This window comes from Rhinopithecus bieti, unplaced genomic scaffold (assembly GCF_001698545.2).
Source record: "Rhinopithecus bieti isolate Rb0 unplaced genomic scaffold, ASM169854v2 scaffold_30846, whole genome shotgun sequence".
Lineage (NCBI taxonomy): Eukaryota > Metazoa > Chordata > Mammalia > Primates > Cercopithecidae > Rhinopithecus > Rhinopithecus bieti.
Genome location: NW_016814438.1, coordinates 1,789,637 through 1,807,275, shown reverse-complemented (window position 1 = coordinate 1,807,275; position 17,639 = coordinate 1,789,637). Strand labels below are relative to the sequence as shown.

Genomic DNA, 17,639 nt, shown 5'->3' with positions numbered 1-17,639 from the left:
AAGTCATGTAAAAAATCCTTTTTTCCATTACTTATATTTGAAGTTTGCATAGTGAATTTTGGTTATTTTAAGAAAAGCAAACTTCCCTTCAAGGGAAAAATATTTACCATTTCCAAGGACCTTAAACATCTCATCAAATGCTTGAAGGTGTATCTCAAAGAGGAGTTTTAAGTGTTTTTTGAGGAAATAGTAGCATCATTGAAACAGGTATATCATGTTAGGTGTTTCTTCTTGGAAGAAGATGAAATATTTTGAGTATATGTTGAGTTTTTAAGGGTGTGCTTGAAAAGACAGTCCTATTTATTATGAATTTCCTTCAACATGCTGTTTGACAATTGAAGACCTAACTGTGTCGGAATCATTATTACCAAGACCAAATCTCATTTTTAAGGAGTGTGGGTTAAAAAAGAGAGAGATAGGACTGAATAGAGGCTATCTCAGCTATCACCTAGAAGTCAACTCTTTTGTTTTAATGGATCCTAAAGGCAGAAGATTGAAATACAGTTTCTTTCAGCTAAGTTCTAATGAATTCAATCTAAATCAGTTTAGTCAATAATATCCCCACTAAGTACTTATTGTTTATGAATCAATAGGCAGAGTTTTTCTCTTGCCATCGTCCTTCTATAATGGGGATCTTTCACCCTATTCCCCCCTTTAATCCCGCTTTTCACTCTGAAGAAGAGGATTGCAGTGACTCAAAAGGGCTATTTGAATTGAGAGCATGAAATTCTTATCCCTGAGATGCTGTTTCTTAAGTCCAATGTTGCTAGTGGATCAGAAGCCATGGACATCACCTGGGCGCTTATTAGAAATGCAGAAATTCAGGCCCCATGTCCCCAGATAATTTTTGTGTGCATTAGAGTTTGTAACACTTTCCTGTAAATTTGACAGTAATTTATAGACTATTCTTTAAAAATTTTGACGTCAAAATAGACATGTCTTCAAGAATTTGAGGAATTTATTTTGTATATCCCCAGAGGTGGCAAATCTTTTATATTTGAGTAGGGAATGTGCAAAATAAAAAGTGCTAGGTGCTGTGATTAAATCAAGGAGTAAAGTCACATAAAAATGTAATCTAAACAATATGCAGGGTTTAGCAGTCCTGAGTGAGAAGGGATTTGACCTCATTTAATGATTTTTTTTTTTCTGTTTGAGCCTTAAAAAGAGGGAATACAAACAAATGAAAATTACCAAGAATTCATTATGTGCTTACTGAATTTAAGGATAATGCTAGATACTAGAGAATATATGACTGGATAGGACGTTGTCTTCATTCCTAAGGGCCTTGCTTAGCACTTAAAAATTACTTAGTGAATTGAAATGTTGAAGACAGGTGAGTGAACAACTATTTCTACTATAAAGCAGAAAGAGAAATAATTATTGAGCAGATTCAAGCAATATATTGTTAGAACAGGAGGAAAGCAGCAGTATTTTACTTAGCAGAAGAGAAAGTATGGGATTTGGATACAGAATAAGGAAAGTGGATATGAGCATTTATCTAGCTCCCTAAGCAGAACCAAGTGTTCAGAAAAGCCTAATGTAATTTGCGACATCATTAAGTATAGCAAGATCAACTGTGCTATACTGTCTAGATGAATTCAAAGCAGATATGTGGTAAGGGAACAAGGCATGTTGGAAGAAGCATAGACGTATGTCTTAACACATTTTACCGTCTCTTTGTTGAAGCTGTAAGAAGAGAATCCCCCACAAATTTCCAAACATATTTTCTTTTGGATGACAGTTGCTTGGGTGTTCTTACTACCTACTCAATTGAACCCAGTTTTAGTAAAAATAATTTCTTGATGATGACATTTCATATTTAGATCTCTGACTTCAAATATTGTTTTTACAAAGACTGAACTGGAACTGGGTATTGAAGGAGAAGGAGGATTTCTAAGTGTGGGAAAGGGGATCTGGGCCTAGAGAAGAGTGTGAGCAAGAGATGTTGAGGGCCTGAACTCTGGCAGTGGGAGTGGTGGTGGTGGTGAGGAAAGAGGGTGTAAAAGAGAGATGCTTGGAAAGTGACAAGGGGATATATGTCAATTATTAAAAAATAATGCTTGTTAACCAAAAGTGAAATTTGGCATTGATCATTGAATTATCATCAAATTTAAGTCATCTTTGACTTAATCATGGTTATTTTCTTCCTCTCTAGTAGTTGCTTCAGGCATGGAGAATAAGCAGACAAAAGAGTGAAATAGACTTTGAACACTTCGTCACATTTGGGGGTATAAATTAATGAAGATTTACAAGTTTAATATTAAAATACCATCCCCAGGGTTTTCTAAATGTGATCAAATCACTGTTTGTTATGTTTCAAAGTACAGCTTATTGATATAAATGCATAGCACGAGTATGATAAATATCCTTTCTTTTCTGAATAATTTTTACACGTAATGTTTCAAATTTTGGTGACTTGCAAATACTGCTCATGAAACTGTTTATATCCTTTAAAATGATGCAGAGAAAAAGAATCTTGAAATTTGACTATCTACAAAAATTGTTTTACTCATTACAAGCCATTCTTTAAAGAGACTGTAGCTGCAGAAATGTTTACAGAAATTCTTTTTTTTCTTTTCTCTTTATTTTAGTTTTATTTTTTTGAAAGAGAGTCTTGTTCTGTTACCAGGACTGGAGTGCAGTGGCGTGAACACAATTCACTGCAGCCGTGACCTTCTGGGTTCAAGCAATTCTCCTGCCTCAACCTCCTGAGTAGCTGGGACCACAGGCACACACCACCATGCCCAGCTAATTCTTTTCTCTTCATTAATACATGAGGCAAGATGATGTAGACATATTTTGTTTTCTGGATTTTATATTTTATATTACTTATTCCTCTGATTTTTGTCAACCAAATTAGTAATCTACCAGCCCATATGTTATTTTAAAAATCTGGGAAGGATGTATATCTGTATAGCTTTTACCTTCTGTTCTTACACATTTTTCAAACAGGACCTCACAGTTACTTTATTGCTAGTGGCAGAATAAAGTTGTAGCTGTACATAAAATTTAAGGATTACTAACTTTTCTCTGTAAATCTTAATATTTATGAAACACAAATTTTTCTTTATTATTTATGAAAATGTAATATTTAATTCATACAAAATAATATATGCAATTTATCTATAATATACACAGCATAATAACAAAACAAACATTTCTGAAATTGCTACTGACATCTAGAAATAGATCATTGCCATTAACTTGCAACTACTCATATGTACTTTCCTTATCCCACTTCCTTGCCCACCCTGTCTACTGAAGTAACTACATCTTTTCATGTCTTCCTTTGCTTTTGTCTATTTGTTTTGTTATATGTATATGCATGGATGCTTAAAAATATATGGTTCAGTTTTGTAGATTTTCAACTTTACAAAACTTTTCATATTGAAACTTACTTTATTCACTCAACATTATTTTTCTGAGATATATAGTGTCATGATATTATCATTCATTCATTTTCCCTTCTCCATATATTCCATCTTGAGAGCATATCACAATTTATCTATTTCACTTTTGATGGACATTGGAATATTTCTGATGTTTGCTACTATAATCTATGCTGCTATGAACATTTTGGTTTGTTTTTGGTGCATATGTGCCAAAGTTTATCTAGGATGTGTACTGGGTAGTAGAAATACTGACTTATAGGATAAACAAATGTTAAATTATTTTCTGAAGTGGCTATAGCAATTTGCACTTGCTAGGAATAAATAAGTTACCATGAATTAATGTCTTTTTCTAGTCCTTGTACTGTGAGACTTAATTATTTTTGACAATACTTTTGATGTAAATGGCATTTGATTATGATCTTAGTTTGTATTTATTATCACCAATGAGGTCAAGGATCTTTCCTAGGCTTGTCTGTGACATGTGTTTATTTTACTGTGAAGTGCCTGATCATAATTTTTACCAATTATTTTCTTTTAGTTTGCTTGTCTTTTTCTTCTTGATTTGTATTTCTTTTCATATCTGGATACTGTTCCTTTGTCTGTGTGCTGCAAAATTATCTTCTTTCAAGTTGTACCTTGTCTTTTGGCTTTCTTTATTGATACATATATACATCTTATGCATAACTGATACATAATAAACTATATCTATATAAACTGCATAATTTAATAGATTTGGACATATATATGCACTATAAGCACAATAAAGATAGTAGCATACACATCACTCTTACAAGTTTCCTCTTACCCTTTTGTAATCCCTCCTACTCATCCCTTTTTTTAATATTTGGCATTATAATCCAATACTAGGTAATTTTTATTTTGCTCAAATCACTCTAGCTTTGGCCATCTTTGGCAGCTCTTTCATGTGGTTCTTTTGTTTCTTTGATATTTCCCCATTGTAGCAGAGTTGTTTCTTTGGTGACTGTTTCTTTATTTGCTGGGGCTATAAGATGGTCCATGTTCATCTTATGTCTCCTGCCTGGGAGTCCTAGGATCAACCATTTCTCCAAAGAACTCTGGTTTCTTTTGTTGGAAAATAGTGTTGCAAACCAAAATCTAAACTCTGGGTGTGCTTGTTGCTACTGGGATGTCCCTGCTTCTAGGTCCTCTCAGGAGACAGAGCAAGGCATTATATATGACAGAGCTGGGAAATGTCCGGATACATATTCATTTCTATTTCTAAATGTATTTTTATCTATCTCTCTATCCTGTAGCTCTTGAAAACTTTGAGTTCATATAGACACCCACAATGTTAATCTAATATGACAGTGTTCATTACTCTTTACCAATGCTGCACCGAGGCCAAAATCAGGGTGCTAGTTTTGTTTATTATTACTGTGGCATCATTGCTTCTAGGCCCTCTCAGCAGATGGAGCAAGGAAATATATGTGTGTATAACTAATTTGTGTATATACATGTCTGTAAATATTCTTATATGGATTCACCTGTATCTACATTAAGCTAAACATGTCTCCAACTCTCATCTAATATCATATGAATCATTTTAACCTTACTTGCCTGTAACTTTCTATAAAACAGTAAGAAACTTGGCTCCCATCATCTACCATCCATTCGCTTAATTGTTCAAGTTTAGTATACATGTATTGTGTTTTCAGAATTGTTCATCCGTACCCAACAGGACACAAGTTTACCAACTAGAGTATGATGCTTTTGTATAGTTTCTTTGATTTTGGTTTTATAGTCTGTTCATTTTCAAAGTTACTTAAGTTAGTACTTTTTTTTTCCTTTTTTTTCCTGTTGACTTCATGGAGGTTATTTTATACATTTGTAACACAGTTGCATTCCTTTGTAACAGTCTGCATTTCATCTTGGGATCCTCTGACTTCCTACATGATTTTTTAAAAATTTGCCTACATTAAGGTTTACTTTTTGTGCTATTGAGTTCTTTGGGTTTTGACACATGGTTCATGTTATGTTTCCAACACTATAGTATCATTAGAGAATATTTTCATCATCCTCTGCTTTATGTATTCAAACCTCCTTCTCTTGCTCAGAACCTCTGGCAAACATTGGTTTTTTAAAACTGTCTCTTTAGTTTTACTTTTTCCAAAGGCTATAGGTGGAATCACACAGCACGTATCCTTTCCAGCCTGACTTCTTTCACTTAGCAATATGCATTTAAAATTCATCTATGTTTTTGTTTGGCTTGATAGCTCATTCCTTATTACTGAATAACATTCTATTATATGGATTTACTACAGTTTATTCACTTTTGAAGGATTTATTCTAGTTTTATAATTATGAATAAAGCTGCTATAAGCATTCTAAATGCAGGTAAAAGATATTTTCAGGATTTCTTCTGTTTTACTTTGGGATATATTTATGCAGTTCTTTTAATCAGCAAAATTTGTGTATGCCAATATATGGACATATATGCAGAAGCTATTTATGAAGTCGTGCATGACATTTTGATGCTTTCTTTACATTTTCTTTACAGATATCCAAGAATTTTACGAGGTGACATTGCTAAATTCTCAAAAAAGTTGTGAGCAGAAGATAGAAGAAGCCAATCAAGTTTTACAGAAATGGGAGAAGACATCCCTTCTTGCTCCGTGCCATGACAGACTTCAAAAATCTTCAGAGGTATACTGTTGAAACTTCCAAAAGAACTGAATAATACTAGGACTTAGGCCAGTAAAGAATGGTAGTAGTAGTGATTATTATCAACAAATGACAACAACAATAATAGAAATGTGGTTATACCATACTGTATACAATTTTCATATATGAAAATTCAGTTTTTCCAAAGCATAAAATAGGGCATGGGAATGACCTGATTCTTTACATTGTTTGAGTGGGTTATGTTAGCAATATTGTCATAGTTAGAGATGACTCAAGTCTAAGGCATTCTGGAGTTTCAGAACATGGTTCCCTGTGCTGTGGGGGAAGGAGATGGATAGTAGAATAGGGAAGTGCGGTCTACAATTCTGATTTCCATAGCAAGGGCACATATCCCGGGGCAAGAATAAAATGATCAGTTGAGGTGTAGGAACAGAATATTAGAATTCCCATTTCCATTTCTTTTAATCACATTCTTTAAAATTTTCTGTATTTGAGTAACATATATTAGTAGTAATGCATTTAAAAAATAAATATAAAGCAATTAGAGTTGTATGATCAACTTGTTTTTACAGATAGAATTATGGAATCAAACAGTTTGGACACTACTGTTACAATCAACATTTACCAAAGGCTAAGGCAAGTTGAGGCATTTCTCAGGTTCATAGCTAAGAGCTAACAGGGACAAGTCAATGGATACTTTTAAGTGGCAGTCAATACTTTGAAGGGAGTTAATAGTGCATACCCACACACATGATTTGTCAAGATTGGAGTCATGTAGCCAACCCCATGATTTGGAAGCTACATAGAATCCTAGTGCCAATCAATAACATGTTGATTGCTGAGTTTGTATTGTTAATATTGAGGCCTCTCATATACTTTCTGTCCTGCTCAGACCTGATATATAAACTGGGAAGGACAGAGCCTAATTATCATCCTAGTTACTTAAAAATAAAAAAGTTAATCATGACAATAATTTGTTAAATAATAGATATCAACTTTGTGAAATTGTACTTAAAAGCATAAAAATAAACATCATCCTAATTTTAGCACCTAGGAGTAATTATTTTGACATTTTTAGTCCTTTTTTGTACAAATATATGTACATGAAATTGGGACAATAGCATGTAGGACATTTTATGTCTTTTACATTGAATGTTACACTAATAGTATTTATCCATATCATAACATTGAACAGTTTTGGAGAATATTTTAATGGCTATGAATATTCCATGATTTGGAACTTATTTAAGCAGATCTTCATTCAAATGTAGGCTATCTTCAATTTCCTGCTTTGAATAATGCTGTAATGGATGTGCATGTGTATAAGCCAATGCTTTTTTTTTTCTGTTTCATTAAGATTGATTTTATAAATGACACTATTGAGTACAAGGGTATGGACATTTTTAAGGTTCTGGATACAAATTGTCAAGCTGTTTTGGAGAACAATGCTATCAGCCACCTTTCAAAAGGCCAATCTGCCTATATCTTTAGTACTGTCATTTTATTATTTAAAATATGTTGTCAAATTAATAGATAAAATATTTTATTTAATGATTTATATTGCAATTATGTGTTCACTATTCAGACTCAACATTTTTTATGATTATTGGTTATCTATATTTCTTTCATGATCCATTCAAGCTCTTTGTCTATTTTTCTAAGCAGTACTAGAATTCTTACCGATTTACAAGAGCAGTTTATTTATGAAACATGCCACCCTGTTGTCATAATTGTTACTTTTTCTGGTTTGTTTGTTATTATTAATTTTGCTTATAGTACTTTTAACCTTCAAAATAGTTTCAATTTTATGTGATAAAATTATCACTTTTAAAACATTCTTTCTTCTTTGCTTTATCTTTCTTCAATCTAGGACTAGCTAACTATTCCCCTGTATTTTTTTCTAGGCTTTCATTGCCTTGGTATTTTCAATTTTTCAATTTTCTTTTTTTTAAAAAAGCAATTAATTGATTAATTGATTTTTAACTTTTATTTTAAATTCAGGGGTACATGTGCATGTTTGTTATATAGGTAAACTCATGTCACAGAGGTTTGTTGTAAGATTATTTCATCACCCAGGTGCTAAGTACCCAATAGTTATTTTTTCTGATCCTCTCCCTCTTCCCACCCTCCACCCTCTAGTAGGTGCCAGTGTCTGTTTTTCTCCTGTTTGTGACATGTATTCTCATCATTTTGCTCCCACTTATAAGTCAGAACATGCAGTATTTGTTTTTTTGTTCCTGTGTTAGTTTGCTAAGGCTTATGACCTCCAGCTTCATCTATGTTCCTGCAAAGGGCATGATCTCATTCTTTTTTATGGCGGTGTAGTATTCTATGATGTATATGTACCACATGTTCTTAATCCAGGCTACCACTGACAGACATTCAGGTTGATTCCATGTCTTTGCTATTGTGAATAGTGCTGCAATGAACATACGAGGGTACATATGTCATGATGAAAGACCATACATTTTCAAAAACATTATTTTATTCAACTTCTAGATGCATAGTCCCATATATATTGCACAGAAGCATAAATGATAAATATATACTTTTTATTCTAAATACAGTGGTTTTAAAACAATTTTCTATTTTGTGGAATCCCCTTTCACTGACTTCCTGCTTATACTGTATCAACTCTATCCTCCCTGCATGCAAGGTAACTGATGTTAGCAACTTGTGCATTTTTTGTGTTTTTTCTTTAATTTTTTTATTTTAAATTATTATGGATACATAATAGTTATACATATTTATGGGGTGCATGCGATGTTTTGATACAAACATATAATGTGTGATGGTTAAATCAGGGTAATTGGGTTGTCTGTTACCTCAAACATTTATCATTTCTTTGTGTTAGGAACATTCTAATTCTACTTTTTAAATTATTTTGAAATATACAACACATTATTAATTATAGCTGCCCTATTGTGCTACTGAGCACTAGATCTGTTTCTGTCTATCTAACTGTATTTTTGTACCCATTATCCATCTCTTCTTTATTCTCCCCTCCCCCACTACCTTCGCAGACTTTTGTACCCATCATTAAACTTTCCATCTGCATGTGTACATTTTATTTGTTTAGCTTCCACATATAAGTGATATTTGTCTTTCTGTGCCTGGCTTACATCACTTAACATAATGTCCTCCAATTCCATCCATGTTGTTGCAAATGACAGGATTTTATTTTTGGTTGAGTAAATTCCTATTGTGTGTATGTGCCACATTTTCTTTGTCCATTCATCTGTTGATGGACACTTTGTGTGATTCTATATCTTGGCTATTGTGAATGGTGCTGGGATAAACATTGGAGTACAGATACTTCTTCAATATACTGAATTTCTGTATGTTAGGTTTATACCCAGCAGCAGAATTGCTGAATCATACGGCAGTTCTAAGTTTAGTTTTTCGAGGAACCTCCATACCGTTCTCTATAGTGCTTGTACTAATTTGCATTTCTGCCAAGAGTGTACAAGGGTTCCCCATTCTCCACATCCTCACCAGCATCCATTATTACCCTGTCTTTTTTATAAAAGCCGTTGTAACTGCAATGAGATCAAAGAGGAGGACAGATAAGGGATAGCCTTAGAGGCTACTGGAAAGATTTTACTATGAGAGAAATAGAAACCATTGGAAAGTTTTGAGCATGTGAATGAGTTGATCTGAGCTTCCCAAAAGGCATACAGAATATCCTGTTTTTAGAAATTAGAAATATTTTACCTTTTCCTGGATCTGTTGAACTCACTATTAGTTTTCACAGGCTTCGTTATTACAGCTACATATTTAGTGTGTATTAAGGTTGCTAGCAAGAAAAATGGGATCATTATTTTGAATCTCATGGAGTCCCTACGGTGTGCCTCTCAATGATTGCTTTTCCCCTTGAAACAAAATCAGATAGGCTTCTGAAGCAAAACTTTGATGTGATTTTAATAGTATGTAAGTTTAAAAGACCTGGAGGTAAAAGTTTTAGACTTTTCTTGTCTGGAAAGAAAGTGACATCAACTTGTTTGCATTCAGCTTGGGAAGATCTTAAATACAAGTTTCACCTACTATTTTTTGAAATTTCATCTGCAGTGCCTGGTGGAAAGAGATCTGTCTTCTTACTTCCTCAGCATATGTGTGATAGAATTCTAGCTGCTCAACTTAAACTCTGATTTATATGAAGTTTCTGGAAAATGTAAATCAGCACCCTAATCCTTCATATCCCATAGCATTTTAACCTGTAATATATTGTTGATATCATAAGATGACAGGAACAGAGTCATAATATGGCTATTCTGTGTTGGACTGGTGATGTTTTGAAACAAGATGGAAATCTTTATTTAGGAATATAAAATAAATGGCCTATTTAAAAACATTTTAAAAGAAGCATCTATTCCAAGGTTTGACTTTTTTGTTTGTTTCTTAGGTGTTTTGCTGAACTATAAGTAATTCATCTCTCTATTCTACAATATTCTATACTGAGGTGCATATCACCCTTCTCCTGTCTGCCAACACTGTAATAACTGATTTTTAGCTCCCAATTATGGTGAGTTTTCTGCTTAATTTGTGGGTTTTTTTGGTGGAAAAAAAATGGACACAGCATCCTCCTCACTTCTGCTTTAAGTATATGTGTGTGTATTTTCTCCATAGAACTTGAACTGCTGGGCTGAAATCTGCAGTTCTAACTTGAAGACAGAAAGAAAGTTTATATTACTAACAGTGTTACATACAGTAACAGCACTGGGCCAGGAAGGAGGCTGCTTGGCATAGCAGAACAATCAAGAGTAATCTGAAAGCCTTCTGTTTGAATTTTTCTTTTGCCAGTTGCTGGTTACATGGCCATTGTCAAATTATTTAACCTATCTGATTTTTTATCTGTAAAATGTCAAAGTAATAATAGTGTCTACCTCATAAGGTTATTGTGAAGAATAAATAAGCTATCAGCCATGTAAAGTGCTGAGTACAATTCCTGGACCTAGGAATATAAGTGCTCCATAAAGAGCACTTGTATTGATAATGATCTTACGGAAAGTCCTGTTACATCTTTGAGTCTCACTATCTTCATCAGTAAATGGAGATAAAAACTATATGCCAGGGAGAATCAAATAAAAGGATATATATATCTATATATATCTATATAGATATATATGCTTTGAAAAAGGAATTTTATAAAACTGCATTATATTAAAATTCATAGTAGAAATAGGACTTTTCCCCGTTTCATTACTTCTCCCTGGGAATCAGATCAGATCAAATAACTAATGAGAAAGCATTTTGCAAAGCAAAAAGCATTATGTGAATATAAGAAAATCTCACCATCATTACTATACAATGCATAAATATCTTCTCATTTAAACCTATTACTGTTACTTAAAATTCCTTCCATGGATATTTTGGTGAAGCTTCAGAAGACAAAGGGAGTTAAGGCAGTGCCTGTTAAACTGTACATGCTATTGTATTGCTCTCAATAGGCTCTTGACATTTAAATAAAAACAATTTTTTGTTGTTGCTGTTTGCTTGTTTATTTTTTGTTTTGGTTTGTTTTTCTGAGAGAGTGGGTAGAAGAGAGTAATTACTTCGTATGTATTTGTGTTGGTATTTGGAGGTCCTGGGTAATGGTGGGAGGAAAATAAACATTGATAAATAGGAGTTGGAAGAGGGGTAGAGTAGAGAGAAAAGGCACAGTCAAGGAAAGAGAACCTTAAAGGAGAAGGGAATGTTCTCATACATAAGCTTTAGCTACTAGTTAACTTTTTATTATAGCAGCCTGGCAAGCAGCATAGAAATTAGCCCTTGAAAGGAATGATAAAACTGTTTTCCCCTCTGTTTCCTTTCTCTCTCCTCTTTTCCTTTCCTCTCTTCTTCCTCTCTCCTTCCCTCCCCTTTCCTTATCACTGATTGAACGTCTGCTATGTATATTCATCTTTGTGTAGCTTCTTTAAGCTGCCACCTACCTTTGTACACATTGGTTGCTATGTAAAGTGAAACTCAGGAACATGTTTTTTCTTCATAACTTCAGCTCTGCCTAGCTGTCTTTAACCTATCCTTTTTACTTGATCCCTTCTCGATTCCAATATTCTAGTTCTTGACCTGGATATTAACTATTTTCTTCTTTGTTGAACTTGGTGTTCTTTCATAACATATATTTTGGATATCAGTTATAAAGATGAGGAAACCCGAAGTTTTTTATTTGATCTTATACTATAGTGAAAATAACAGTCTCTCACATATATAGGGCATTTTATAGTTAAAAATATAACTTATCTAACTTGATTCTCATAATGGCTTAGTGAGGCAGGTAGAGTTGCTGTTGCTATCCACATTAGAAGTGGGAAAGCTGCAGATAAGCAACTTGTCCAGAGTCATATGGTTAGAAAATGGATATAATCAGGAATTTGATTTCAAGACAAGAATTTTTCCATTACACTATAGTCGAAAAGGATGATTTTACTGGAATACTAGGGATGGTTTCATAGCTAGGTAGGTTTAAAAATGGGCTTTGTGTAATGTACAAGACCTGGGTTGAAGGTCTTGCAGGTGGAGAAAACTATGTGAGCAAAGGCTTAGAAGAGTAATAAAACCTGATACTTATAAATAAAATCCAGGCTAGGCTCCATTTTATTTTTTTGAGGGGGGGTGGGACAGAGTTTCGCTTTTGTTGCCCAGGCTGGAATGCAATGGCATGATCTCGGCTCATCGCAACCTCTGTCTCCTGGGTTCAAGCAATTCTCCCGCCTCAGCCTCCCTAGTAACTGAGATTACAGGCATGCACCACCATTGCCAGCTAATTTTGTATTTTTAGTAGAGACAGGGTTTTACCATGTTGGTTAGGCTGGTCTTGAACCTCAGGTGATCTGCCCAAACCTCACGTGATCTGCCCAAGCACTTTTAATATATTATCTCTTAGTCTCTATAGCAACCCAAGATGGTAGACATTTTATTGATTGATTCCTCACTTCATTTAAAATAAGATTTAAAGTGATAGGTAGGTATTACTTGTAATTTGCAGAAGAGGAAAGTAAGCCTCATCAAAGACACACAGTAAAATGTGCCATAGTGGGGATTAATGTCTTCATCAAAGACACACAGTAAAATGTGCCATAGTGGGGATTAATAAACATGTGCCTGACATCACATCACCTTTCTTAGGAGAAAGTGGGAAAGGTTTTATAAATTGTGAATATTTAGGATTAGTAGGTGGGGAACTGAGACTAGTAAGACTGATTAGGTTATTCTAGCTGTCTGCTTGAGAGCCTTAATTGCAATACTATAGCATTTAGATGCTTTTCTTCAGTTAGTTGTGAGCCATAGAAGGTTTTTATGCAAAGAAATGGCATTATCAGCTATGCTGGGGCAGATTAAACTGGCAGCGTCATGCCTGACAGATCACAGACAAGAGAAACCGGTGACAGGGAGACCAATTAGGTGGCTGTCACACCAGAAACTGTTCAATTGGGTGCCTGGAGACTATGTATTACCCTCCTTGAAGATCATGAATAGATTTTTTCTTGACAAAGCATCATTTCTCATGGGTAGTAACTTGATTTATAAAGAAGAAAACCAAGTTAAATTTAGAAAATACATTCAAACTAACTTGTAAAAAAAACAAAAATTCTGCTTGCAAAATTAATCACCTAGGAAGCCTGTGAGTAACTCACAGAGCTTGTAGTTACTTTGCTGAGGCTGAAGTTAACTCAGCATTTGTCTATGAATAGTTTAAAGTAAGATTTTTCTTTGGAGTACTCTAGCTAACTTTCCAATAATATGATCTAAAATAGTGAGAGTACTTTGGTTTTCTACCTAATATTTTTCAAATATAATGAAATTAGATTATATTCATACTTACCAGAAATAATAGACCTTGAATAAATATTACTTGGATGATACAAAGATACTTAACTCTAAAATGTCACTAATATTCGTAACTTCTTGAAATATCTCTATGTTTGACCTTCCTTCCCATTCACAATGGCACTGATCTAATTCAGGCTTTCATAGAATCTTTCTATGGCTTTAGAAACAAGCTTTAACTGATTTTCATAGTCAGAATTTTCCTCTTGTAGCTCAACTTCCCCAGGCTAAGAGTTTTAAAGCTATCTATTGATCCTCATTTTTTACAGATTATTGTGCCATCTCCTTGCCTAATCTTTACTGTCTGGACTGAACTTACATTAAGCCTCACTTAAGCCTTGTTCTTGTTAGTTCCTGTGTCTGGAATATTTTTCCCTTTGTTTTCATCTGGAAATTTTCTACTTAATCTTTTTAAAGATCTACCTGTCTATCAATCATCAATTTTCTAATGACCTCAACTAGAAAAAATTCTTCTGTTTCCTGTACTGCCCAAGGCCTCTGTTACAGTGTTTGACATATTGCATTTCAATGAATTGCTCAAGTGTTTCACTTGTTAAATCATACCTTAATATCAAGTATTATATTTATTTACACAGCTGTAATATGGTTCAGAGCTTTTTAGGCAGTATATATTCAATAAATGCTTATGAAGTAGATGATTGACTGTATTTTTCTTGATGCCAGAGAATGATATGTTGTTTTGTTAAATCTATGTATATTATGCTAGCAATATGAATTAAAATTTCATGGTTGACCCAGTGAAAAGATGTTTAGTCCTAGGTAAGATTCCGAAGATAGTTTTAAAAGCACAGGAATGAGTCGTGGTGGTACAGCTCATCCTATCCTTCAAATTACTTATTTTATGGCACAATATGGGACAATTATGGGCTAAAATGATGTCATATAGTTCCATACTTTTCCCTGCAGATTGCATTACTATCAGAGTTAGAGATGTCAGAGTTTCTCCAAAACTGAGTCATTATGGAGACCGAAGAGAATGGTTAGATTGCAATGACTATCATCTTTCCTATTTCAGGTTTGATTTGGGTTGATTGCTTGCCCATTTTAATAATTTGACCTTTTTTAAACATTCATTCTTGTAATAGTGAAATTCTGCAATCCTATTTCTTAGTAAACAGGCAGACTATCCTGGCAAAAAAAGATAGAGGAAGTGCCACATTCCTAAATTTTTTTTTTTTTTTCTCCCACAGAGAAAGGAGCCTGTGTTATATGGAGGTCAATCCAACTTTGAAAAAATTATGGTGTGAGAGTGAGATTTGTTCAGGAGGTAGAACTGTCAATAAATTGATAATGAGAATGTAACAGTAAAGAAAAAATTTGAAAATATCCATACTGTACAAGCTTGACACATTGTTGCCTAGATAGCACTGCGGTGGGTCTAAGGACATCTACCTGCCTTAGACCCTGTCCATGGAGAGCTTTATATGGAGACTTCAAAATGGCTTGTTATCATCCTTAAAACAGTATACTGTCCTTACCTGGAATCAGTAAGCATTTTTTTTTTTCCTTGGGGAGCGTCGTATTTTCTACATTGTGTTATAGTTATTTTAAGCATGAGAGAACTGCCCTACAATACTGTGGAGTCAGGAACTGTGTGCCCTGTATATATGGTTGATATCTTCTCAGGACTAAGCTAGATCCTTACATGTATTAGCTTCTCAGTAAATGTTCATTGAATAAATAAATGAATTATATTACTGTGTAAAGGAAGCATAGTTTTCAAATTATGTAAAAGTATGGATTTTTTTTTTTCTATAAAGGGCAGGATATTTAAAATAGAGAGTGTTCCTGAAAATCCAGATATGTGATTATCCAACTCAAAAAGCACTGTCCAAGAACTGAATCAGATAATAATTTCAGAGTATTTTTGAGATGAGAGAGTGCACTATTAAGCATTTTATGAAATGTTCACATATACTAGTATTCTCAGTTAGAATTTCATTATTATTTTAGTAAATATGACAGATTTGTATGTATGCAGCTGTCATTGAAAGTAAATAATATAAGATCATGGTCTAGCATATGAATAATCCTTTGTCATTTAAGAGAAAGTTGTTTTATTTTGAAATCTGTTGTGGTCATCTTCCACATGATGAAAAATAAATTCATGATATCATACTAGCAGAAAAACCCAAGTTGTCTTGTACAGTCTACAAGAGTAAGTGAGTCAAAAAACCCAAAGCAATTAACACCTCTAGTCATTGGCTAAACTAATTCCTTAAAGATAGTTCTGTTGGGTCGAGGGAAAGCTTCCCCTTTGCCCTCTGAAGTTTCACTGAAAATCATGGACAAAAAGTATATTAACAGGAGAAAAGGCATATAAATTTATGTGATAATAGTTTCATGTTATATAGGAGCCTTTAGAATGAAAGATAGGGTATCTTCCTGAAAACACAGGGAAAGCTATTCATTTTTATGCTCAAGTTCAACTAAGTATGAACAGTCATGTAGAAATATGACTGGACAGAAAGGGTATGATCCAATGCTAATAAACGGAAAAGGGAAACCTAGCAAGGCCTGTCTGTTTAGATTACTCTTGGCCTCTCTGTGCAGCATTCTTTTTTTTTGGGTATGGGGCAAGAGCCTTCTGGAATGGGGGTCTATGACTTATAATCAAACATAATTTATTTATAAACAGTGGTGTTTTAAGTAATAGTTTAAGGTTTTATGGCTGGCTTTGGAGGAAAAGGGTTCTTGTTTCTGTGACCCACCTTGGGGAAGAGACTTGGGGTAGGCTTGGGGTAGAATGAATGGTCAGAGACAGGAGAGTAGAAGTTCAGAGAGAACCACTTGTGAAGCCTAATTTTTATATATCATTTTCTGAAACCCTACAGTGTGTAATATAAAATATATTTTATGATTCTTCTTTATAGTACTATAATGGTTAGTCTTATTTGTAAACTTGGCTATGCTATAGTTTTTTTATTCAAAACTAGTTATTTATTCAAACACTAAGTTGGATATTGTTGTGAAAGTATGTTGTAGATAAGTATGACATCTACATTCAGTTGACTGTAAGTAAAGGAGACTCTTTTTTTTTTTTTTTTTTTTTTGAGAATAGTTTATTTGCTGGTGTGAATTAACATTCCTTGCAATATTGTGATAACAATGGCCTACCTTAGTTTCCTTGCACTTCTCCACCTAATCTTAATTTTTTTAAAATATACTTTAAGTTCTAGAGTACATGTGTATAACGTGCAGGTTTGTTACATATGTGTACATGTGCCATGTTGGTGTGCTGCACCCATTAACTTGTCATTTACATTAGGTATATCTCCTAATGCTATCCCTCCCCCCTTCCCCCATCCCATGACAGGCCCTGGTGTGTGATGTTCCCCACCCTGTGTCCAAGTATTCTCATTGTTCAATTCCCACTTATGAGTAAGAACATGCAGTGTTTAGTTTTCTGTCCTTGAGATAGTTTGCTCAGAATGATGATTTCCAGCTTCATCCATGTGCCTACAAAGGACATGAACTCATCCTTTTTTATGGCTGCATAGTATTCTATGGTATATATGTGCTACATTTTCTTAATCCAGTCTATCATTGATGGACATTTGGGTTGGTTCCAAGTCTTTGCTATTGTGAGTAGTGCCACAATAAACGTACGTGTGCATGTGTCTTTATAGCAGCATGATGTATAATCCTTTGGGTATATACCCAGTAATGGGATGGTTGGGTCAAATGATATTTCTGGTTCTAGATCCTTGAAGGATCCCGACACTATCTTCCACAATGGTTGAACTAGTTTACAGT

At 34.0% G+C, this 17,639-nt stretch overlaps 1 protein-coding gene across 1 annotated transcript in view; it reads left to right on the top strand.

The window, feature by feature from the left end:
* Positions 1-17,639, top strand: part of DLG2 (discs large MAGUK scaffold protein 2) — a 2,095,027-nt gene that overhangs the window by 368,680 nt on the left and 1,708,708 nt on the right. Inside the window, exon 3 of the mRNA XM_017850879.1 lies at positions 5,911-6,056. Coding sequence (XP_017706368.1) covers positions 5,911-6,056 — 146 coding nt within the window. The remainder of the gene's footprint in view (positions 1-5,910; positions 6,057-17,639) is intronic.